At 44.2% G+C, this 26,188-nt stretch overlaps 1 protein-coding gene across 11 annotated transcripts; it reads left to right on the top strand.

Moving 5' to 3' along the window:
* The first annotated feature begins 2,587 nt into the window (after positions 1-2,587).
* On the top strand, positions 2,588-24,399 carry Tspan33 (tetraspanin 33). Of its 11 annotated transcripts, none has more exons than XR_003584786.2 (10): positions 2,588-2,779; positions 15,800-15,857; positions 16,478-16,605; positions 16,935-17,009; positions 19,056-19,151; positions 21,371-21,499; positions 22,172-22,333; positions 22,544-22,638; positions 23,197-23,255; positions 23,817-24,399. XR_003584786.2 is itself a non-coding variant. In XM_027950096.2 (9 exons), exons 1-9 carry the CDS (start codon positions 2,678-2,680, stop codon positions 23,842-23,844), a joined length of 870 nt encoding a protein of 289 aa, XP_027805897.1. In that variant the 5' UTR covers positions 2,588-2,677; the 3' UTR covers positions 23,845-24,399. The 11 variants fall into 11 exon arrangements, 5 of the variants coding, with proteins under 5 accessions (XP_027805897.1, XP_027805900.1, XP_027805896.1 ...); XR_003584784.2 differs by having other exon boundaries at positions 2,593-2,779; positions 22,544-22,772; XR_003584782.2 differs by having other exon boundaries at positions 2,593-2,779; positions 22,544-22,781.
* The last annotated feature ends 1,789 nt before the right edge of the window (positions 24,400-26,188 follow it).

Raw genomic sequence — 26,188 nt, 5'->3', positions numbered from 1 at the left:
GACTCTCTCCTTTTTCTTAGTCTGATCTCCCCAACAATATCTAACCTCCTTTCTTAGGATCTTATATGTCCTTCCGGATTTATTTAGGCAGATGCAAGCAAATGCAAATGTCATTTTCTACTTTTGTCTTTTTCTTTTACCAGAATGTAATCTATTACTTACACTGTTACTCATTTTGCTTTTTTGACTTGGTAACTTAAGCTTGGAGATCGTTCTAACTCAGTGCACAGAGTTTCCTCATTCTTTGCTCTACAGCTGCTTGGCTTCCTTCTGTATGGGTGCCATCCTTGACTTCCATATGATAGACACTGTGGTCATCACTTTGACTACTGATCTCACCCCTCCCTATTATCTCCAAAACTTTGCCCCATCCTTTATCCACCTCAGTTCTTTTTACTTGACCCTTATTCCAGTGTTGGGGTATAAACCCAGGGCCTTAATGCATGATGGGCAAGAGCTTCACCACTGAGCTACATTTCCCCGATCAGCTTTTTTTTCTTTCTTTCTTTCTTAATTACAAGCATGTCAGGTCTCTTGTACATTAAAAGAAGACTTTCTCTTTACTCTGAGGTTGCTTAACCTCAAACCTCTAGACAGAGGTGCCTGCAGTCTCCATTCACAGCTTCCCTTTCACCACAAATTATTTCCTTAACGTTTTGTGATCTGTCCTTATCTTATCTATTAAAACTGATTTCTGGAAGGTCAACTAATAGCAGCATTCAGCAGCTTGACCTATTTCTCCGTTCTCATCCTTGTAACATCTGAAAATGGATACCTACCCTTTGCACACCCATGCACAACCTTAACCTCTTGTAAAACGGCTTCTGCCTGCCCTGCCACCTTCATGCTAATGCTGATCTCCAGTTAATCATCCATCCTGTTCATGGTCATTCCCCCAGTACCCTGGTCCTAGCTCACTTCTTTGACCCTCACCCCTGGTTCTTCTGTCAGCCCTGCCCCCAACCATTGTCTAGTCTTAGAGGTTTTATCTTTCCAGTGGTTTCGTTCCTATCCTCATCTATTATTCTATCCACTAATTCTAAATCAAATCCTAATTTCTGATTATCTGGACTACTAAATAGAGGTTCCTAATCTACCTTTGTTTCTCCAGTCTCTCTCCCACTCTAACTGAAAACAGCAGATCTTATATCATTCCCTTTTTCAAAACTCGTATTTCCATATCAATTAAGCACTAACTTCCTGATCTGATATTCAAGTCCTTCCACAATTTTAACTCAAGTTGACATGTATTGGCATTAGCCAGTGTTACTGAGCATACCATATCTTCTGGCCAAAAGTAATCTGCTGATTTTTTAATCAACACATGGTGTGTTTTTGGACCTCCAAGTTTGGTTGGATCTTTTTGTCCACATGTATAACACTTTCCCTCCGTCTCTGCTTTTCTAATCTCACTTGTCATATCTTTGCTAAACTTCTCCCAAATATAAAATAATTATTTGCACAGTAATCATATTTACATATTGGCTTCTAAATTCTGTTAAAACAAAATACTCCAGCTAGTGAGTTCTTCTATGTGAGAGGTGTGTGCTAAGTGATCCACATGAATCATCTCATTTAATCCTTACATTGACATGCTTCAGCCAGGATGCTCCCCAATTAACAGTAAACAAAATGAGTCTGCAGAGATTAAACTATCTATGATCATTCTAATGATAGTGAAATCAGATTCTCCCTGAAATTCATTGCTTATTACTTATTGTAGCCAACCCAACTTACAACATCCACTACCTACATGAAATTCAATAGGTGCAAGTCCTATCAGCACGTTAAAAACGGTGTCTGCATGTAGACCAAGATTTAAAGAGGACCAGGTTGGGGGGATTGCGACAGTAATAAATTAGGATGGAAAGATTGATGACGATGTTTCCAAACCTCCACTATTGGGTTATAGGATTTTTGAAATAAGCATTTAAAAGACACAGTTGCACAGGATTGCATTTGCTCTTAAAGTCTCCGATTATTACCCGTTGGTTAGTTTTGTCTCCCTGGTTTTATTTTCATCCTTCTCAGGATTATCTCCATTCTCTTGCATTCCCACAGCTTTCGGAGCATTGCTCAACACACACAGTGCGTACTTGTTGATTTTAACGTATGTGTGTGTTTGCATGTGTGCACCGCAACTGGGAGGAGGGCGTGGGTGTGGAATGCAGTGCGCATTCCTCTTCCTCATTCTTTTTTCCTTGAGCAGCTGCAGTCTGGGATGCTTTCCTTCTCCAGGGAGGAGACAGAACCGCTGACCCTTTAACAAGTTGTCCCTCACAGAACAGGTGTCTCCCCCGCCTCTCGCAGGAGGGGGATGGCTGGATACTTAGTGACATCAACCATTGACCAATGAGAAGTCAGGCTTTGGCAGCCTCGCCAATGGGCGTCCGGGGGCCGGCCCAGTTTCCTGGGAGCCGGGCTGGCCGGGCTGGTCCTGCGGCGGCGGTGGAGTCTCCGTAGCTCACGCTGCCGGTGGTGGCTCCCGCGGCTCCCGGCGGCGCCGTTCCCTGCCCGCGCGACTCTGCGACGCACTGCTCCGGCGGCTCCCGCCGCGGCGAAGCTCCGGGGCCGCGCGGTTTCCCGCGGTGGCGCGGCTCATGTCCCCGGGCGCGGGGCGCGCAGGTGGGCCGGCCGCCGCTGGGAGATAGGCCCCCGGGGGCGGCCGCGGTGGACTATGGCACGGAGACCCGGGGCGCCGGCCCCCTACGGGGAGGAGTTCTCCTTCGTCAGCCCGCTGGTGAAATACCTGCTCTTCTTCTTCAACATGCTTTTCTGGGTGAGTCTTGGGGGTACCTGGGCGGCAGGGTACCCCTAGAGGTGCAGGGGTTGCCCGCAGCAGAGGAGGGGGCGGCTCGGGATGCCCGGTGACAAGCGAGCGGGGATAGTGGCATTGCCTAGTTTTCTGGATTTACGACACTTTGGGGGCATTTCTCCTGGGGAGGGACATTACATTGATGCCTCTTCAGGAAAGGGCGTGGGGAGGGGTGCAGAGGGTTCAGTAAGGACAAGGGGTCTATGGCAGGCCAAAACGGTGGGTTCAGGGGTGGAGCAGGTGTTCCTGTTGGTCAGGGCAGCCCCCCTGGCACATTCACGATTGGGGACTTTCAGGCCAACAGGCTGGGAGGCCCCGCTGGCAAAGAAGAGGGAGGAAAACCCCAAGCCTCAGCTCTTTACCTCAGGGAGGATGGGTCAAGGGGTTGCATCTCTTCCTTTTTGAGGCGTCTTCAGATGCCCCTTCCAACAAAGAAGAGAGAGGAATGGCCTCCAGGTCGGATGTCCTTCCCATCCCAGCACTGTCCCAAACTTTGCCCTATCCCTTTCAGGACGAGACGTGTCTTGGAGCCTGGACTCTTTAAATAGGACCTTGTGTTGGGCTTGAAGGCTAGGGATCCTTTCAGAACATTCTTGGGGTTGGAAAAAGTGGAAAAAATACCTGGATTGGGGCTCCAGGCTCCCAGGTTTCCATCCCCAGTGTGCCATCATCATTGTTGATTGAGCTGGGCAAATATGTTCAAGTCTGCAGGCCTTTGTTCCCTCTGCCATAAAGTGAAACCCAGTGTGATTAGGGTTGGCAGAAATACTCTGCCAGAGCTGAGAATTCAGCTGGACCAGATAGCGAAATGCTAGCTCCATCCTGGTTCATGGCTAGAGAGTCCCTGAGCTCCTCTGGATTTTAGAACACAGAAAAGTCCTTTCCCCATTTCTCTGCCTGCTCCTATCACACCAGAGCTGCCACTCTGGGAGTGTGTCATCCTTGCCCACCTCAGCCTGAGACCTTTACTTTCAGATTTACAGGAGGGAAGAATTGTGAGTCTAAAATATATTTCCTAGGAGAAGGAGCAGACCAGACATCTGAGCCAGCTGCTGGAAAGGTTTCACAGGGGCGGTGGTGTGAAGTACAGACACAAAGTACATAAGTGCTAGCCTGTTGGGACAAATGAGAGAAATCCCAGAGGGTGGTGATGACAGCTCACTCTCAGCCGTTGTACTCTTGGGAAAATTGGAGTTTGGGCTTCTATCAAATTCTCAGTTCTAGAACTAGAACTAGAAAAAAAAATTAGCAGGCATCTTGTCCAGCATCCACATTTTATGTATGAGAAAGCTAAGTCATAGTGATGTTAAATGTTTCCTCTAAGGTCCAACAGCTGGTAGCAGGCTTGGTATGATGATTTTTCTACTGAACCAGGGTGCCTGTAGGGGAAGTCCTTGACCCAGATGGCTGCTACCAGAGCTGGGGTAGTGACGGTATTAGTAGTTAACCAGTCAACCCAACTTCCTGTGGTGTGGCTTCTGTTTCTGCCCAAGGTTAGGGGAAAAACAGAAGAAAAATCCCTCATCACCCTCCGCTAGGATAGGGGGAATGTACTACCCCGTAGGGACAAGTGCCAATGAAGTCTTCTTCATATCGTTGAGTGTGCCAGGCCAGGACGTGATATCTTCAGAGCCAGCACTAGCAACCTAGGTAGCTCAGGTTCTCATTGGTTTTCTTTCTTAGCCAAATCTCTGTTTGTTATCTGTATGCTGCAGCAACAGCATCTTACCCTGATGTTTATGGTCATTTCTTGGACTTCTGTGTTCCACCCTGCTCACTTTTATCAGACAAATGACTTTGGGAGGTCACAGCTAAAGAGAGAGAGTTTGGCTTCATAGACATATTTACCCTGGTAAGAAATACTTCATTCAAGGTCAGAGGACCTGGCTAGCCAGCCTGGCACCACCCCAAATTAGAGTAGAGCCCCTTCTTGGTCCTACTATGAGCTCAAAAAGTCAGAGTCTCTATAAATAGCACAGAAAAGGATAAGAGGCACAGCTTCTTTCTGGCACCAACTTACTGTGTGACCCTAAGCCAATGTATCTGTCTCTCTGTCCTTAATCTTTCTATTCTAAAGGAGAAATGTGTCTGCCTTTGTGAACTATTTAAAGATGAATGAATCACTTTGGGTACTGTTTTCTTTCTTGAGACCTGGAGCTGGATCTAAGAATGAATCTGTGTCCTGGTATCCCTGGGACATTGCCCTTCCTAGGGTACAATACTTTTCAGTGATTATCGAGTGTCATTTCTCTCCCAGGCCCAGAGCCGCAGCTACAATGTACACCCATGCAACTAGAGCCGAAGAGTGGCTTTCCCCAGATCAGGGGTCAACTTTCTTCCCTCCCACTTCAGGGACTGGTTACTATGCTTTCTTATTTGCAAGCTTTCACTACCTCAACAAATTCCCCTCTTCTGCCTGTAAACACCCATGGCTAGGACTGATGGCCTATACCTTTGCAGGCAGAGTGAGTTTCATGCCAGCTGCTGGGGTGCTTTGTAGAGGAGGTGTTTGTGTCTGTGTTTAAACACATTAGGAAGGTGGCTGGCATCACCTGGACTCCTACTCAGTGAGCAGCACTATCTCTGCTGCTCTTCTAGAAGCCCTAATTCTTGGGGCATCTGGAGTCTGACTCAGAAAGCTGCGGACTCCCTTGGAACCAGGACCAATTCCTCCTGTTTATGTTTCAAATCTCACTTCCCCTTTGGTCTTGGAGTTCTGATTTTTCTCCCCAGAATCATGTTCCTTCAAGACTGATTGTTGGGTTTTTATGCCATAGAGTAGTTGCTCCTACAGCCTAGAAGTTGTATTTAAACCTTGGAGAAGTAGCTGCCTTTCCTCATCTCCCTACATTGGACATCTCGGTGCTGAGTTAAGACACAAGGATGGTACATGCTTTATCAGCCTTGGGCATATGTTGTCAGAAATATTATCAGTGCTGCCCAAGTCCTCTATTGCTGGCCCTTTTTCCCACTCAGGGTAGCAGTTAGAGATCCTGTTGAGTCAAGAAGAGCCCAAGAGCTCAGATCTTCAGCCCCTATATCTCAGCTCATGTATCTTTGGTAGCTTTGCCCCTAGGCTCCCGTGGCACCTTGTATATACTGATCGCCACACCCCGCTACCTGTAATGCAATTGTGTGTTCGTTTTTCTGTTTCCCTCTCCAGACTTCAGGTTTCTGAGAGTAGGAACTGCTTTATTCACTTCCTGATTCCCAGTACTCAGTTGTTTTGGGCACAAAGTGGGTGTTCACTGAATTTTTTTTTTTCCATGGCAAGTGAGAGAGTAAAGCTCAGTGGGTAAAAGCTTAATGTCCTTCCACTCTCCCTCCCTCACAGACACTGGTCTGTTAGGATGCAGCACAGCCTTAGGTACTTGAACATTCTTGGTGGTAAGGTGTAATTGTCCATGCGTCCTCTGGCCTGGCACCCTCCCCTCAAGCCAGGCAGAAAAAAATGGCAGCCATCCCCACCCCCAGCATTACTGTCAGAGCCACATATGATTATTGTCTATAGCATCTGGATTTTTTTTCACTTCCACTGAAGCATATATGGACCCCCATCTAGGTCTTCCTAGGCCTGTCCAATTGGAGAGTCATATTCTTCATGATGTCCACTCCCCCATCCAATACCATTGTACTGGAGTTCCTAGGACACTCAGAATTGCCCCAGAACATCTGAAGCACCATATCTTGTAATCTGGCTCAGAAGCCTCCAGGAGTAACTAGGCATCAAATCTGGCAAAAATCCATTGGGTGGCAAAGGCCCTTCCTGCTACCCAACTTCCCCAACTACACATGCTTTCAAATACCTCCAGATCCCACCTCCTCTCTGTACCTTCCCCATAGGCTAGGAAAGCTTCAATAAGCAAAATGGTCAGATTCATTTATAAAAACAACAACAGCAAAAATCCAAAACACCAAAAAATGAAGACTAAAGCCATACCCTTTGTGGTGCAGGTCACATGCCTGCCTACCTGCTCTGCTTGCCTTGTACCAAGAAGAAAATTGTAAACATAAAGCAACTGTTGAAAAGAATAAAAGAAAACATAGAATGCCTCTCAGAATCTTGATAAGAGAATATACATCAGGCCAGTCATTCAAAACCATGAGTTTGAATGTTTATACTGCTCTGACCCCTTATGGACTTTCTTTCCTCATATATAACCTGGGAAAACCAGAACTATTGATGGCCTGAGGAAGATGCTTAAAGGGCTGGCCCCAGGCATTGGCAATGAAAGAGCTGTGGGTTTCTTTTTTTTTTCCAAGTTGTGGAAATGTAATGTTTTTTTTTTTGTTTGTTTGTTGTTTTAATTAGTTACACATGACAGTACAATGATCTTGACATATCATACAGAGCTGTGGATTTCTAATGGGACAGTGCCATCCATTCCAGATCACCAGCATGCACAGATCTTGGGAGTGAGGGAGGAACCCTGCTTTAGGTCTAGTAGGCTATAACTTCTAGGATTTCATCCAGAAATAAGGAGAGTAAGTTCTAAGAAACTAACTAGAGGTGGAAACCTCTCTCTCTAACTTCCCTCTGTGTAGACAGGGCTTTTTGGTTTTGGTTTTTGTTTTTTCCCCTGTGCTGGGGATTGAATCCAGGGCCTCACTCATACTAAGCAAGCACTCTGTGGTGAGCTACATGCCCCAGCCCAAGTACAGGGTTTTGATTCCCTTCAGAAAGTCACTGTACACTGTTGCTTTCAAAAGAAGAGGGAGAGAGATTCCAAGGAGGAGGTGTGGACTCTGAGACTGCTTCATTCGAGTCTTGTAGATTGGACTTTGGAATATGGAGATAGAGGAGGCCAGTGCTTTCTCTTGGAGGCTGCTCAGGCTGGTGGGCCTGCATGGTTATACTGTGTTTTTCCTTTTCAGGATGCCATTCTAGAAACTTTCCTCTGAGCCACCTTCTAGGCCCTGCTGGCACCCTGTCACCTCCCCGTGCTATCTTCCTTCCCCTGCCTGAGCCCCACCCAGTTTAGAGATTGCCAGCTGTTCCCCAAGAGAACTGCAGGCCCCTGTTTGTTCTTGCCCCAAGTAGTATCCCCCGATGAATGCATGAGATCCTAAGATCACTGTGAGGCAAAGACAGGAAGGCAGCCATGCGGCTGAAGTCATAATGCTTTGGGGACATCCAAATCTAGGTTCCAGTCCCACTTCGGCTACTCACCAACTAAGTGAACTAGACAAAGTTATTTGAATTCTGTGAACCTCTGTTCTATATAAAGTGGAGATACCAACGCCCTCTTGGGGTTATGGTGAGAATGAAATGAGATAGCATGCTTCAAATGTTCAGCCCAATATCTGGTCCTTAGCACTCTAGAAGGTAACTACTAGACTGTTCTTGGAAATAGCTCCTAGAATCACCTGCCAGGGGTGGGCTTACAGAACTAGGATGAGGCCTCCTCCAGGAAGGAGGAAAGAGAATGGAAAGTAGACGGGGATTGAGTCTAGGTAAGAGCCAGCCTTGAACCTGAACCTGCTTTGTTCACGTGCCCACTGTTAGCCTGAGGGAGATGATAATTAATGAAAGCCTTTGTTTTCTAGTTTACAAAGAAGTTTCAGGCCAGCTGTGATGACACACATCTGCAATCCCAGGGACTCAGGAGGCTGAGGCAGGTGTATTGAAAGTTCAAGGCCAGCCTGAGCAAGTTAAAGAGACCGTTGGCAACTTAGTAAGACCCTGACTCATAATGAAAAATAAAGAAGGCTGGGATGTAGTTCAGGGATAGAGTTCCCCGAGTTCAATTCCCAGTACCGTACACACACACACACAAAGTTTCATATATATGGTAGGAACAGAGCCCACACTTGTCTTTCAGGGCCTTCCCTTGGTCTGCTACTCAGAGTTTGGCATACCACCTTGGTCTTAAGGTACAATTTAATGGAAAAGGACTCCAGGAACCAGTTTGCCTGTAATTATCGGCATTGGGCTTGATGACATCATTGTTTAGGACCTAAACTTGGGGCCCTGCAGCCTTTCCTCTCTTGGTGCTAATGGCCCCAAAGTAGTATCTTAGGGCTAGAATAAGGGTTTTTCCTCACAAACATCAAACCTGTGGTTGTCTTTCTCTAGTTTGCAAGAAAAATATCAAGATAATGGAGAGAATTTTCTGTTTTCTATTTTCTCCCATGAACATTATTATTGCCTGCAGCTGCTTATCTTCCAGCAAGTGCTAGCAAAAGGCATAGGGAAGGAGACCTTTAACAACCAAATATTATGGAAAACTAGGAAACAATTAGAGTATTGCCTGTTTGTTTTATGAGATGCAGAGACACTAACAGCTATATCATCTGTTAGTAAAATTGCTCCTTATTTCTATGATAGAAATTAATTTGTTGTGCCTCTTCACATGATACACTGAGAACACAACAGTATCTGTGTAATATTTCTATCAAAAATGTGTAATCTGAATTTAATTGTCAGGAAACAAATTGAGACACATTCTGTAAAACAGTGGGCCCGGACTCATCAAAATGTCAGTGTCAAAAAAATGTCAGAATGAACATTGTCAAGGGTGGAAAGAGACTTGAACCCTCATACTTTGCTGGTGGGAAGGTCAAATGGTGCAGCTACCGTAGGAAACAGTTCAACAGCTCTTCCAAAATTTAAACATATTACTATATGGCCCAGCAATTCAAATCCTAAATGCATACTGGTATCAAAAAACAAACAAACAAAACTTGTACATAGGTATTCATAGCAACACTACCATTCACAGTAGTAAAAAGGTGGAAACAGGGTCTGGGGTTGTGGCTCAGCGATAGAGCACTCTCCTAGCACGGGCAAGGCCCTGAGTTCAATCCTCGGTACCACATAAAAATAAATAAATTAATTAAAGATATTGTATCCAACTACAACTAAAAAATAAATATTAATAAAAAAAGGTGGAAACAACCCAAATGTCCACCAGTGGATGAGTACATGAACAAACTGTATTACATCCATATAATAGAATATTATTCAATCATGCTACAACATGGATGAACCTTGAAATCATGCTAAGTGGAAGAAGCCAGACCTCAAGGACCACAAGGACCACACATTATGTGATTCCATTTATAAGAAGTATCCAGAATAGGAAAATCCATGGAGAAAGAAAGCAGATTTGTGGTTCCCAAGCATCAGAAGAGGGAAGAAGGTGGACAATATGGGTATGGAGTTTCCATTCGGGGTGATGAAAAAACTTTGTGACCTTATGGTGGTTATGGTTGCACAGCAGTGTGAATGCAGTTAAGGCCACTAAATTATATACTTCAAAATGGTAAAAATAGGCTGGTATGATGGCACATGCTGGTGATTCCAGCAACTCAGGAGACTGAGAATTGCAAGTTCCATGTCAGCTTTGGCAACCTAGCAAGACCCTGTCTGAAAATTTAAAAATAAAAAGGGCTGAGGATGTAGCTCAGTGGTAGAGTGTCCTGGGTTCAACCCCCAGTTTAAAAAAAAAAAAAAAAGCATGACCATTGGTTGATCCTGAAGAGAATCCATCACAGAGAACATTATGAAAATAATTGAGGACAATGAGATATAGACTGTAAATTAGAAATCAGTAATGGTATTTTAAAGTTCTAAAAATTAATATGTCAAAATCTATAGTGTATACCACAGGTGATCATTGTGACCTCGTGATGCTCTGTCACCTGAACAATTTTATGGTCCACTGCCTTATTATTTGGTGTGATTGGGGGAAATCACCCTGATTGAAGTATGTAAAACTGTATACAAATGGACCCCAGTTTTAAAAAATCTGATACTAAAAAATATAGGTTTAGAGCTGGGGTTGTAGCTTAGTAGTGAGATGCTTGCCTTGTATGTGTGAAGCACTTGGTTCAACCCTCAGCACCACATAAAAATCAAATAAACAAAATAAAGGTATTGCGTTCATCTACAACTAAAATATATATGTATATATATATATATATATGTGTGTGTGTGTGTGTGTGTGTGTGTGTGTGTGTGTGTGTGTTTATAAAACTAAAAAAATAGAGGGTGACTTTACAAAAGACAATTTTTACAACAGTTTTAGTTTTACAGAAAATTTGAGGAAATAGTTTAGAATTCCCATATACCTCACACCAGTTTGCCCTGTTATTTTTTTTTTAAAGAGAGAGAGAGAATTTAATATTTATTTTTTAGTTTTCGGCAGACATAACATCTTTGTTTGTATGTGGTGTTGAGGATCGAACCCGGGCCGCACACATGCCAGGCGAGCACGCTACTGCTTGAGCCACATCCCCAGCCCCAGTTTCCCCTGTTATTAACATTTTACATTAGTGTGATATATTTGTTACAATTAATGGCATTTTCTTTTTTTAGTATTGGGGATTGAACCCAGGAGCACTCAACCATGGAGCCACATCCCGGCCCTTTTTGTATTTTATTTGAGAGAGACTCTCACTAAGTTGGCTAGTGCCTCACTAAGTTGCTAAAGCTGGTTTTGAACTTGACGTCCTCCTGCCTCAGCCTCCTAAGCTGCTGATTAATGGCATTTTCATTATGGTTCATACTTCATCCAGATTTCCTCAGTTTTTATGTGATGTCTTTCTGTTCTAAGATCCCATCCAGGATAATATATTACGCTTAACTGTCATTGTCTCCTTAGGTCCCTCTTGGCTATAACAGCTTCTTAGATTTTTCTTGTTTTTTATGACCTTGAGATTTTGAAGCGTGCTGCTCAGTATTATGTAGAATGCCCCTTTATTGGACTTTGCCTGGTGTTTTTCTCATGGTTATACCAGGGTTATGGGTTTTGGAATGGAAGAACACAGAGGTAAAGTACTGTTTTCATCACATCATACCAATGATTTATCAACATCCTTATTGTTGATATTGACCTTGATCACTTTGCTGAGGTCATGTTTGCCAGGTTTCTGTATTGTATCTTTATTCTTTTTTCCCTACTGTGGTCTTTTGAAGAAAGTCACAATGTATAGTTCACACATAAGGAATAAGGAGTTGTGCTCCACTACCTTGAGGGTATTTATACAAATTATTTGGAATTATTCTGTGTGGGATATATGTTTTTTCTTTCCTATTTATCTGATTATTTATTTATTTAGTAAATCATTTATTTGTATCATCATGGACTCACAGATATCTATTTTATCCTATGCAGAGTAATTCAGTATGTCTTTTCTTGATGCTTGAATTGGCTATTGGGGGCTTTTGCGGTTTTCTCCTGTGTCCCTTTGGCATACCTACACTGATGTGGGAGTTTTGTTTTTATTTGTTTTTAAGCCCTTATTTACTTTCTGGCACAAGATGTTCCAGGCTCATCTTATATATTTCCTGTCCTAGTCCAAGAATCAGCCATTTCTCCAAGGAGTCCCCGCAATGGCTATTTTTATTACAAGGTGATTACTCACATAAGGATAAAGGAACTGATGCATGCAAACTATTTTATTTAATTTTATAGACAACTTTTCAGAAACATACCTTTTGCTAAAAGCTAGACTCAGCTATTTTGAAAATTGTGTATAGCTTTTAAAAGTTTCCAGCTAGGCTTCATTCTGGCCTGCATGTGAAAAGCTGTCCTAAGAAAAGAAGTATCTTTATCTCCATCTCCCCATGAAAGGAGGTCATTGGAGATATTGTGGATATTATAAGGATTTTGTACCAAAACCAATACTGTGGAAAGATTACCAGAATGAGATGGGAAAATTGCATTTAGTTCAGATGTTGCCACTGCACCTATATGAACTTGGTCAAGAGTCCCTTCTGCTCTTTTGGCCTCATCTATATAAAGAGGTGACTGTCTGATCCCATTTCTAAAGTTCTATTCAGCTCTAAAATTAGATGCTATTAACAGTAGCAGCACTAACTTTGGAATGGCAGTAGCTTTGGGGAATCCAGGGTGGGAAATAAGGACAAGAATGGAAGTGTCAGGCTGTGAAATGAAGAAGTTGAGAGCTCAGAGAGGCATCATTAATGATCATATTAAATATTAATAGTAATATTAAAGTCTTAATCTTGATTTTGATGTATCCACTCTTTCTGCCTTTGGTCCCTGGCTGATTATGTTTTAGGCTTATAGGATCTGAAACTTGGCTGCACCTTGGAATCACCCAGAATGCATTCAGAACTACTGTTGCCTAAGTCCCAGTGCCAGAAATTATAAACTACTTGGTTTATGGTGCAACCCAGGCATTAAAAATTTCTCCCCCACCCCTAAATCTCCAGCTGATTCTAATGTAAGCCAAGGTTGAGAATATAATTGATCTTGGTTTCCCTGATATAGCATATAGATTATAGGTCCTCAGAATACCTCAAATATAGTAGCTGATGAATTGGATTTAGATGATATATTAGTTTCTTGTTGCTGCTGTAACAAATTACCCAAATGTAATGCCTTAAAACAACACAAATGTCTAAAACAGGTCTTGCTGAAGTCCAATACAGTACTCCTTCTAGTTTACTCTAATGGAGAATCATGTACTTGCCTACTCTAGCTTTTAAGGCTGCCCATATTCCTGATCACATCACTCCAGTGTTGTTTCTGTTGTTGTACCTCCTTCTCTGACTCTAAACCTCTTGCATCCCTCTTATAAAGTCTGCTTTGACTATACTGGGCCCTCAGGGATAAACCTTCCCATCTCTAAATTCTTTATTTTTTATTTTTTTTTTTGAGAGAGAGAGAATGAATTTTAATATTTATTTTTTTAGTTATCGGCAGACACAACATCTTTGTTGTATGTGATGCTGAGGATTGAACCCAGGCCGCACGCATGCCAGGCGAGCGCGCTACTGCTTGAGCCACATCCCCAGCCCCCATCTCTAAATTCTTAATCACATTTGTAAAGTCACTTTGGTTTTGTAAGGTAATATATTCACAGATTCCAGGAATTAGGACCTGGAATATCTTGGGGCGGGGGCGGGGGTATTATTTCATCTACCACCAATAGAGACAAAGCAACTACTGTAATTACAGCCCCATAAATAGAATTAAGTTGTACTGTGATATATGATTTCCCTTAACTGTGTATTTCTTGTTTTTAGCTGTGTTATGATTCAATCAGAGACCATCTCTGTGGAAAGTTATTTACCCTAGTTAAAAAAAAATAGAGTGGGGGGCATTGGGGATTGAAAACAGGGGCACTCTGAGCTATATCCCTAGTCCTTCATATTTTTTATTTTGAAGGGTTTTGCCAAATTGCTGAGGCTGGGCCTGAAACTTGTGATCCTCCTTTCTCAGCTTCCTGAGCCTGGGATTGCAGGTGTGTGGCACCATACCCAGTTACCCTAGTAAAAATTTAACAAGTGAAAAAGCAGTAAGAAGCAGATAGATACAAATTTTTAAGTGATTCAGTAAAATGACATTCAGAATTGTAGTTGGGTATGGTGAGTTTTAATGGGCAGGCAGAGATGCTTGCTCACTCTGGCCTTCAGACCTGGGGCTGGCTGGGATCTCTGTCCTGGGGTTTGCCTGCCTCCCTCATTCTCCCCAAGTCTGGTGGTGCTGTAGGACAAAAAGCCAGCTGGCACTTCCAGTCCCACATGCAGCTCTGTATGCTGCTCCTGGACAGAGTGTGAGGGCTGGCTAATAATACATGGGCCCAAAGGCAGAACCAAAGCCAGATGATGGAGGCAAGGAGAGAAGGCAGTGGATACAGAGAGAAGGATCCTGAAAGACATGGTTTTATATAAGAGATTTGCCATTTACTCTGAGTACACCAGCCCTCCCTTGCCAGATGGCAGAGGACCTTCATAAACAACTCCCATAAGGAAAAACATCTTTCTCCCAGCAAACTTATTATCTTATGACCTTATTACCTGTTCTAGGGGCCCAACTCTCCTCCCACAAAAGTCCACAGGGTGGCTCTTTCCAGCTGGTTTCTGTCTTGGAGGACAGTGGATCTAGCCAGCCATCTCCTTCCCTACTGAGTTGGTCAAGTCCCTGCTGCTGAGAACTCTCCCCTGCCAGAGCTTGGCCTCATCTATTGCCATGGTGATAGTCAGCTGCTGCTTAGCACCAGCCTGGAGACTGGGAGCAAAGAAAGGAAGGGTAGCCGAGCGGGGTACACACTGGGGTTTCTCAGCACTCCTGGAGGCTTGAGGGGCTGAGAAGGCCCCTCTGGGGACTCCCAGTAGTCTCTGATGGGTTTCTTCTCTCAGGGAGGAGCCATGAAATTCCCCCACAATGGAATCAAAATTTATAAAGGCAGTTCTGGTACTTACACACGCATATTCATGCACAGACTTTCACATTGGAGTACATTTTCTTTCTTTCTTTTTTTTTTTAACCAGACACTTTGTTGACCTCTAGTAGGGTCAGAGAGCTGGGAGTATGCATCCATCTGAGCCTGCTTTAGCTGTAAGACCTTCTCCTTAATGTAGATGGATCAGAATTCAAAACTTCACAATTCCTATGTGAATTTGGGCAAGAAAACTATGTTTTCCATGCATTATTTTACTTAATTCTTTTAGTAATCTCATTCAATGTAGTTGTTCTCAATTCACATCTGCAGATACAGAAATTGAGTCTCAGAAGTTTGTCTCATATGGGGTCAAATCTGCCTCACTCCAGAGTCAGAGTGTGTGTTTGCGTGTGTGTTTACTTTTTTCTGTTGTGTTCTGTTTTGATGGGGTATTTTAGGTGCTGAAGATTTAACTCAGGGCCTCCTACATGCTAAGCATATGCTTTACAATTTAGCTATATACACCCTCAGGCCCCTGGGAAAGCCCATGTTTTTAATCACTGTTCTATATTAAACTTGAATTGCCTTAATTTCCTCATCTGTAAAATGAGGATACTATCTGCCTCACAAGATAATTGTGCTATGAGGATTGAATGAGATAATGTTGGGGATAGTATCTCATGGCAGATACTATCAGCAGTATCATTGGGGGAGAAGAGAAATATACTCACCCCTTGGGTCCTGGAAAATTTGACCCTCTGCTGTCCCAGGAGGATACTCACACAGAGTTCAGGGTTCTTTGGTTTCCAAAAATCTCAGGGTCTGGTTCTTTCCCTGTCTCCACAGGTGATTTCCATGGTGATGGTAGGTGTGGGTGTCTATGCCAGGCTGATGAAACACGCAGGTGAGCTACAGGTCTCCCTTCACTTCCCCAGGGCTCTTGCTATGTCTCTTTCCCCTCTGCCCCCTTCAGCCCCATAGCTCCTGCAGGAAGGTGCAGGGACAGGACTGAAGGAGGCAGCAGTGAGATCTGGGTGGTCTACTCCAAAATGCCAGCACATCTGTGCCAATTCACCTGGCTTTTCCTGAGTGTCCCAAGGTATGCCTACATTTGAAGTTTAGGAGTTGTCTAGGAGAGAATCCAGCCATCTGGTAACAGAACAGTCTAGGGCTTTACCCGCCCTGGGCTTGTCCTGGAGTAACTCAACCTCCATTCCTCTTTCTCTGTACAAAGTCTCCAGAATCTGATAGCTGGCAAGCCTAAAGCAATTCTAATTCTTTTCTGGAGCGAAAGTGGCTGCTCCTCTCTTAAGCCCAGTAATAAGGCTCTTACTTCCTTACTTCCTCAAATGAAATGCCATAGCCCTGCTTGGGCCTCTTAGTCCTCCCCATAGCAAGGAGGCATTTCCTCCTCATAACCTTCACCCAGCCACACTGGAGATTGCCTCACCAGAGGAAGGACCACAGTTCGGGAGTCCTTTCAGTGGGCATCAGCCTCAGACTGAGGGTAGGCCTCTCTCCCAGAAGCAGCCTTGGCTTACCTGGAGGTAGACCCTGCCATCCTGCTGATTGTGGTGGGTGTCCTCATGTTCCTGCTCACCTTCTGTGGCTGTATTGGATCCCTCCGTGAAAATATCTGCCTCCTGCAGACGGTGAGTGGTCAAGGGCCCCATGGAGAGACAATGGCTCCCTCCTCCTTGTTTCTCCGAGCCTCCTAATACTATTCCTATAGCCTTTCTGTTTCTGGCTCCTCTGTCCCACCCTAAGGCCTATGCTGTCCACTTCTCACTAGTGCTCAGCTCCAGGTGACCCAGAATAGGGTGGTCATCCCCAGGACAGTGTCCAGAGGTAGGAGCCTTTCCCATGTTAGTGAAATGTGGGGAAAATGCCTGGTGGCCCCCCAACACTCCCCACAGCCCCAGAATGGGCTGCTGCCCAGGATGATAACAGATGGTCTCCTTTTCCTGCCTTCTCCCTACAGTTCTCCTTCTGCCTCACCATTGTGTTCCTGCTACAGCTGGCTGCTGGGGTGCTGGGCTTCGTCTTCTCAGACAAGGTAAGGTTGGGAGCCTAGGGGCCTCTTCAGATGTGACCCAGAGGGAGAAAGGAAAGGTTTCTGCTTGTGTTTAGCCCAATTAATTAACCACAGTGTTCCTTCCCCAGAGATACATCAGCCTTTGAAAGGTTCTCCTTGGGGATGAATAAATGGCCTTTAAAGTCACCATATTTAAAGAGAATTTTGCAATTGTAGAATGTTTTCCTTAGAAAGCCTGAGAGGCCAACAGGGAAGAAAATTCTATAAACATGAAGTTAAAATGACCTGTAAACTTTAATGGAAAATGACAAAGTAAAAGTCAGTGATCAAGTGGACCACAGACAACATTTCCTTAAAAAAATTATTTCCTTAAAAATAAATTTTTGAGAAGACAGAGGGAAGCTAAGGGGAAAGAACACACAATTTTAAACAGTGCTTACCATATCTCGAGGTGGTGTGCCATGCAGTGACAGTCCTTTTTATTAAGAACCAGAATTCCAGGCTTGGTATGAAGCACAGTGGTAGAGGGCTTGCTTAGAAAGCACTAGAATTCATGAGGCTCTGGATGCAATCCCCAGTACCACACACAAAACAAACAAACAAAAACAGAATTCCTTTCTCAAAAGGCAAATGATTACCAGGGACAAAGTATAGGACTGTGGACGGAAATTTTTTTAAGGGAATATCATGCTCCAAACATTTCTTTATTTTATTTATTTGTTTTTATGTGGTGATGTGGATCGAACCCAGTGTTTCACACATGCTAGGCAAGCACTCTACCACTGAGCTACAACCTCAGCCCTGTAGAAAAAAATTATGAGAAAATATATTGGAGCAGAAAAAGAGCAAGGTAGACAATTATGAAACTGAGAGCCGCTAAGTTAGTTCATAGTTTTCTAGTCCTTTTGGCTTAGTAAAAATCCTAAAATGATAAACAGATCTGCTGAGTCTAAAAAGATGCAATCCTCTTATGTCCACTAGAGGTCAGTGCCTCTTCTCAGTAATCATCTTTGGGAGGGGGGGCGAGGAGAAGGAAAAAAAGCAATTAGTTTCTCTACTTTGAATCAGTCGATAAATGTTTTGAGGTATACTGGGTTATTTTGACATTGTAACTCTGAGAAATGGTGACAGCAGTCCAGCATTTCTCTTGCCCACTGGCACCTGAGGACCTTGATGAAGGCTCCTGGGAACTGGCCATCTCCCCTATTAGGACTTGGTTTTGATTTCAAGACTGACTCAAAGAAGGATGATCTGAGGAGGGAATACCTTTGATCTTTGATTGCTGCCCTAAACTTTGACCTAAATTTAATGTGTGATTCTTCCCCACTCCTGAGAGATGTCCCAGTATCTCTTTGGAACCCAGGCCCATAAATATATCCACCTCTTCCATTTTGGCATTAAAGAGGAGAGGACATGCTTCTTTTCTCTCCTATCTGGGTGTCCACAAATGAAGGACAAGAGGTCATTGCTGTTGTCATGATACCTCCTTTAGACTCTCCCTGCTTATCCCATATTTGCAAGGACAGGTGGTTTGAAGCCTGGCTTCCATCCAGCAAAGCTGATAGGGCTTCTCATTAACCCTTTGGGCCTCTGAAGGACATAGGCCTCCTGAATGTGTTTCAGGAGGAAGCTTTCTGGTAAGTTATTGATCTTCATAATTTGAGAGAAATATCCAGTGTCTAAAAAGAAAATTGGAATGGGAGGTGGTGGGAAGTGAAGCATGGCAGAAGGATTAGAGCTGGGGCAACAGAAAGGGGCCTGGGGCCATTTGGCTGCACTAACTTTAGTAGCCATCATATACACCTGGATGGGATGGGAAAGGGAGCCAAGCTGTGCCTGGCTGCTTAGAGCTTGGCATAAGCATGGGAAAGGCTACCCTGGGGCTCTGACCATGCTATATTCTATGTGGAGGGTCCCCCCTCTGCCATCCCACAACTTCTATGACAATAAACTATAGAGAAATCACGGGGTGGGGGAGGGCAGTGATCCTTGTCTACTGTTATTTCTATAAGAAGGAATAAATTAGGGATTAGTTCTATGTCCTAATTCTATCCATGTCTCTTGTAGGCTCGGGGGAAAGTGAATGAGATCATCAACAATGCCATTGTGCACTACCGAGATGACTTGGATCTGCAGAACCTCATTGATTTTGGCCAGAAGAAGGTATGGGCTAAGCTTGGTGGGGTCAGCTAGTGACCTTGAGGCTTCAAGTAAAAGTTAGCATTATACCAGGAGATACCTCAACCTTCAGGTTGGTAGGCCTCTTTGTTACCTGCTATGTAATGGATTCTGGAAAGGATGTTGGCATACACATACACACACACACAGTGCCTTAAAAGTATTTTTAAGGACACAGAATGGTATATATAGTAATCTACCATTTGTGTAAAAAAAAGTCGGGGGAGGAGAGAATATATATTCGTATTTGCAAAAGCATTCTGGAAGGATTTGTAAGAAACTATTATAAATAGTTCCTATGAGGAATTGGGCAGATTTTTTGATTACTTATTCGAAAGTTCATTTTTAAAAATTGTGGTAAAGTATTTCTGGCTTAAAATTTACTGTTTTGTATTTGTGATGCTGGGGTTGAATCTGGGTCCTTGCATGTCATAGACAAGCACTGTACCACTGAGCTACATCTCTAGCCCTAGAGATGTATGTGCCACTGGCTGTGAATGTTCTGTAGTATTAAGAACATTCACAGCCAGTGGCACATTCTTGTCATCCCACCTACTTGAGAGGCTGAGGCAAGAGGATACCAAGTTTAAGGACAACTCTGGCAACTTAGTGAGGACCTGTCTGAAAATAAAATTAGGGGGAAAAATAGTGGTTGAGTGTGTAGCTCAGTGGTAGAGTGCCCCTGGGTTCAATTGCCAACACCACCAAACAAATAAAAAAGAAAATTGCTTTGTAACCATTACCACCATTCATCTCCAGGACTTTTTCATCTTCCCTTGCTTAAATTCTGTACCCATTAATTACTTATTTTACATTCTCACCCTGGTAACCACCATTCTACTTTATTTCTCTATAAATTTGACTACTCTAGGTACCTCATGTGGACAAAACCATACAATAGTTTCCTTTTAGTGACAGATGTATTTCACTTGGCATGTCTTCAGGTTTCATCCACATTGTAGCATGTGTCAGAATTTCCTTCCTGAAATAAATAAATAAATAAATAAATAAATATATATATATATATATATATATATATAAAATAATTGAAATATATAAAATAATTATCATATATAATTATATTATATATTATATATACATTATATGTATTTTTTTAGTTGTAGTTGGACACAATACCTTTATTTTATTTATTTATTTTTATGTGGTGCTGAGGATCAAACCCAGCACCTTGCACATGCTAGGCAAGTGCTCTACCACTGAGCCACAACTCCAGCCCCAAGGCTGAATAATTTTGGAGTGTAAAAATTACATATGATTTAGCCAGTAATCAATTGATGAACACTTGGGTTGCTTCCACCTTTTAGCTATTGTGACTGATGCTGCAAAGAATCAAAAGTTAAAATTTGAATAACAGTACTTTTAAGACCAGTGCCCCAGTTCTATGGTGCAACAGACACTTGACTCTGGGATTCAATTTGCTTTCACAAAGTAATTATGGACTCACAATATTAAAGATTCCCCTCTTGTGTTTTCTGTATCTTAAGGTAAATTTTTAAGCACTGATTCTTTAATTATTTTAGCCAGTAGTTTTGGGTAGTTTTTTGTTTTTTTTTTTGTTAGTAGTACTGGGATTGAATTCAGGGTCTTGTGCATGATAAGTGCATCCTTTACCACTGGGCTACACCACCAGCCCAGTATTTTTGAATACTTTCTTCTTCCAGAATCTGTGCTGTGCAGAACTACAAAGCCAGAACTTTCTCTCAAGGAGTTTATAGTTGAATGTGCAAAACAATACATATATACACAACTGTAGTATCGAGCACTGCGGTAAATTATAAGAAGATACATAAAGTAGTAGAAATTAAGAAAATTTCTTCAGGTGAAAGCAACTAAAAGGCTCAAGCTTAAGATTCAACTTACAAAAAGTGGAAGCTTACCAGGCATGGTGTTGCACACCTGGAATCCCAGCTGAGGCAGGAAGAACATGAGTTCAAAGCCAGCCTCAACAACTAAGCAAAGCCCTAAGCAACTTAACAAGACCTTGACTCTAAATAAAATATAAAAAGGAACCGGGGAGTGGCTCAGTGGTTACGTGTACCTAGGTTCAATCCCTGGTACCAAAAAAAAAAAAAAAAAGTAGAAGTTTGCCATAGATAAGTTTTGAGAATTCTTTGAGAATTATCCTGGCCACCCCAGTGTGAGGGGTGGGTGACTTTTAACCTCTGCAGTGGGCTTTCTTGCAGTTCAGCTGCTGTGGAGGGATTTCCTACAAGGATTGGTCCCAGAATATGTATTTCAACTGCTCAGATGACAACCCTAGCCGTGAGCGATGCTCTGTGCCTTACTCCTGTTGTTTGCCTACCCCCAACCAGGTAAGCAAACATCCCCCCTCATTTCCTCCTGGGTAGTGATCTGGGTTACTTTCTGAATAGGGCCGTTGCTGTTGGGGCACTCCATTCCCTAATTTAATGAATCAGTTCTGGAGGGCATTTGTCAGGTGTTTTTTTCTTCTCCCCAATCTGAGGCTCTGTTCACCTTTCACTCTAGTAGCACACTTCAGGGCTCAGAGAGGCAGATCTAAAGCAAGAAGTGGACCAGACCTCTCAAAGAAGGGAACTCAGGCTGGGGTTGTGGCTCAGCAGTATAATACGTGCCTAGCATGTGCAAGGCCCTGTGTCCGATCCTCAGCATCACATAAAAATAAATAAATAAATAAGAAGGTATTGTGTCCAATTACAACTTAAAAAAATATACTTATTTTTTTGTTTTAGGTGAACACAATATCTTTATTTATTTTTATGTGGTGCTGAGGATCGAACCCAGTGCCTCACATATGCCAGGCTAGCGTGCTACCACTTGAGCCACATCCCCAGCCCCTATTTTAAAAGGGGGAGGGGAACTGTGCATTTAGCAATTTCTAACCCAGTATTCTTCAAAGATGTTCTCTAACAATTTAGGAATTTAGGAACGGTGAGAGGCCCCAGGACCCAAAACGAAAAATATTTGAATGGGAGTCCCATTTGGCTTTTCAACTGTCTCTCCAGGCGGTGATCAACACTATGTGTGGCCAAGGTATGCAGGATTTTGACTACTTGGAAGCTAGTAAAGTCATCTACACCAATGGCTGTATTGACAAGTTGGTCAACTGGATACACAGCAACCTATTCTTACTTGGTGGTGTGGCACTGGGCCTAGCCATTCCTCAGGTAACTTACCCTGTAAGACTTGTAGGTCCCACAAACTGTGCAAAGACTCCTTTGTTTGGGGGAGGGCACTTGGGGATCCGCTGGGGTGTCAGGCACTGACATTGATGAGGGCCAGGGGAAGGGATGGTGCTGGCCACAATGGGAAGGCTGAGTCAAGAAAACAGTGGCATCACTCAATGCTGAGGACCCAATTCCCTTTGCTTCTCCCAGCTGGTGGGAATTCTGCTGTCCCAGATCCTCGTGAATCAGATCAAAGACCAAATCAAGCTACAGCTCTACAATCAGCAGCATCGGGCAGACCCGTGGTACTGAGAATCCATCCTGCACCTCCTCACCATAGCGACAGGCAATCCAATGGAGATTTGGATTCCAGCCCCCCACCATTGGTGACCCAGCAGGAGGAAGCAAACTCCAGATGGGCAGAAGGCAGGGCACAAAGGTGGCTCAGGTCTCAGAAGGATGTATCTCCTCTCCTCTTTCCTAGTCCTCATATCATTATTTTGTATTGTTTCTAACCTTAAACATTTGGGTTTAAGTTTTGGGAAACAGAAGTTGCACAGAGAGTTGTGGGGGGTACTAGCTGCTGCCTTTTCACTGAGGTACTACAACTGACAGCTTTGTTAGGGCTGCTGCTGAGCTTGGTGGACATACTTAGATGCTGCTGCCAGAGAGACCTGGCTGCAGAGAGCAGACACCAGCAGCCCTGCCTGGAGTCCAGTTGGCATGATACCAGCTCCAGAAGGGAAAGGAGTGGAGCAGGCAGTGGGGAGAGAGCTTGGGGGTCGGTTGGGGACAGCTGTGTGTGTTTGGTAGGAGTGGAGAGGGGATATGTTTACCAAATGCCTGCCCTGCCATCCTCCCAGGTAGTCAGAATGAGCTACATCCTGCCCTCCCTCATTTCCGTGGAAACATGGCAGCAAGGGTAAGGGATACAACAGCTGCCAAATTTATCCCCACCCCATCCCACCCCCTCTGAAAATTTTGGAACCATGGTCCCTATACTCTGCAGTCAGCAGATGTGGGACTGAGCCATACATGCCCTTGAATTTCTGTCTGACCCTCTCTAGCAAGTGGGGTTTTCTTTAACTTGGAAGTATGCAGAGGTGTGGAAATGTCTCCTATCCCTATTCCCCCTGCACCAGAATCTAGTTTTTCTACAGTGTAAGAAGCAGCAATCTTGCTGGGCTGGGGAAGCCAGAAGTGGCAATAAAAGTTTGTTGACATGGGCTGAGCTGGCCTCATTGAATTTTCCATTCTGGCAAACAGAAGGGGAGAAGCACAAGGGTCCAGACGATAGGCCCTACCTCCAGGAGGAGACTGGAGACTCTCCTAAATGCCACAGTACCTCCCTAGCCCCCACACCCCATCTACCTCAACCTACGCCTCTCAGATCTGAATAAGATCGAAAGATTCTCAGTTCTGATTTGGGAATGTTGTAATTTTATCCTACCACCAGACGTTAACTTTTTTTTTCCGAATTAAGTTACCACCCAAAACTTAGGCTGCGGTAGAGAACCTCTCCGCTGGACCAAGGAGGGAGATGAGAGGAAGAAGCCCATCCTTCTGCCTGGTCGAGGCCCGCAGGCCGGCTTCTCCATCTTCATCTGAAGTTGCTTGGGAACCGCAGCCCACCCTGGCGTAGGAAGGACTGAGAACACTTTGAACTGTGCAGGGCTTTCTCCGGCTGGGAGCAGCGTGCGGGGCGGGGCGGCGCCTCCGGGGGCGGGGCACGCGGCTCCGTGGGTGGTCCCCGCCCAGCGGCGGCCGGGCACGCGGGAGGGGGTTGGGGCTGTGGGGGCGGGCTAGGCGGAGAGTGTCCCCCAGTGTCCCCCGAAGTCCCCTCGCCGACCCCTGCTGTTGGGGTCCAGACTAAGGACTTGGCCTGACCGGGAAAGCCTGGAAAGGCTCCTGCGGTGCTGGCAGAGGAGTCGCGAGCTCGCCCCCGCCCTGCGAGCCTTCTGCTCCTGGAGGGCGCCTTTCCAGCAGCCGCCTGGGGCCGGGCCAATGTTTAGCTCCTAGCTAGTAACAGAACGGAAAGAAAAAATAAAGTCATCACGAATATAAAAGTAACGGCCTTTTATTCTGGGAGAGAAGAGCGAAAAAGCGCGCTTTCTTGGCAACGTGCCTTTCTTGCCTATTGCCAGAGACATGCATTTTATACTTTTCCTCCTTTCAGTGACGTGGACCTGAATTAGGGACTGGGGTAGTGCACACTCCCGGTCCAGCCGTTTTGAGGAGCTCACCCCGAAGCAGGCTCTGTTGGGGTCTCTTGGAGGAAGTGAGAGACCAGAGACCGTGGTTCCTTCGAAACAGGATTCAGATCCGGGTTTCTTAAACTCTACTTTGACCGGGGTCTCTTCTGTCTCCGTATCTAGCCTTCTGACCTGGACTAAGGGCCCGGAGTTTCTGCCCACGTCTCAGACTTTAAAATTCCGTGAGCAGATATCCAAGAACGTGTAGAGCAGTTCGCTGTTTCTAGCTAGATTCTAGTTTGTAGTCCCTCTGGTTCCCAGACCTGCTCTGCTTTTCTCTTTGGTCTGATGCTAGGGAAGAAAATGCCCCAGTTTTGTTTTGTGGTACTGGAAATTGAACCAAGGAGAGTTCTACCTCCCAACTACACCCCATTCCATTGAGACAGGGCCTCACTAAATTGCTCAGGCTGGCCTCTTGCCAACCTTCTGACTCAATCTCCCAAGTAACTGGGATTACAGGTGTGGGCCACCAGGCCCAGCAAGTGTCCCGGTTTTTTAAAAGGTTTCTCATTATTATTATATGTACAGTTGAAGTTGTAGCCTGAATTTTTACCTGTTTCTAGTAATCCCAATCCCAAACAGGTGGACTTAACTCCAGTGTTAGAACAGCTAATCAGGCCCCAAAGGTGGGTGAATGGAAGGAGATTCTTGGGAACCACAGAAATAAACCTGGGTGGGCAGAAGTGGAAGGTAAAGTCTGAAAATTGGTGAAAACCTGGCTAGATGGCATGGCAAGAAAGGTACCAGTGGATTCAGTGTACCTCATACCCTACAATTAAACAGGACACCTGAATCCAGGAGAAAAAATTTTGCAGAAATTCTGATTCCCTCTGTAGTTGTTTCCTATTGCTGCTATACACAAATTTAGTCACTTAAAACTACATATGTTTGTTGTCTTACTGTCAGCAGTCCAAAACAGGTCTCACTGAGCTAAAAAATCAAGGTATGATTAGGGTGCCCTCCTTTTGGAGGTTCCAGGAGAGAATCCATTTTTCCAGCTTCCAGAGACGATTAGCCTTCGTGGGTGTGACCCCTTTCTCCATCTTCTGAACACACCACTCCAGCTTCTTTTGTCATATATCCTTTCCCTCTGACTCTCACACCACATTCTTATAAGACCCTCATGATTATTATAGGCCCACCTGGGTTATTCAGGGTGATCTTCCCATGTTAAGATCCTTAATTTAGCCACATCTACAAAATCCTTTTTTTTACCATGTAAGATATACATAATTTCTGGGAATCAGGACATGGACATTTTTAGAGTAGCCATTATTTAGCCTATTATTTTCCCCTTCCCATTTTCAGGCTTAAAATGAAGGACCTTGGGAATAAGGAACGTTGAATTGTGGCAAGAGGGAGGGAGGTGTTTATTGGCCATGTCGCTAATAATTACCTGACATGTATTGACTGCTTGCTATCTGCCAGGCACATGTTCACTATAAAGTTTAATATGTAGCCTTATTATTTTCTGACTCATCCTTATCCTGAAAATCAGATGTATTAACTGGGCCAGGGACCCGTTTCAAAAAGGGGACAGCACAGCTTCTTCCACCAGAAGAATTCTCCTGGTCTTTCACTCTAAAAAGATCAGGAACATTGT

The sequence above is a fragment of the Marmota flaviventris genome, chromosome 1 (assembly GCF_047511675.1).
Source record: "Marmota flaviventris isolate mMarFla1 chromosome 1, mMarFla1.hap1, whole genome shotgun sequence".
In the NCBI taxonomy this organism is placed as follows: domain Eukaryota; kingdom Metazoa; phylum Chordata; class Mammalia; order Rodentia; family Sciuridae; genus Marmota; species Marmota flaviventris.
Note: the sequence above shows the minus strand (reverse complement) of the source record. Positions and strands in the feature narration are given on the sequence as shown.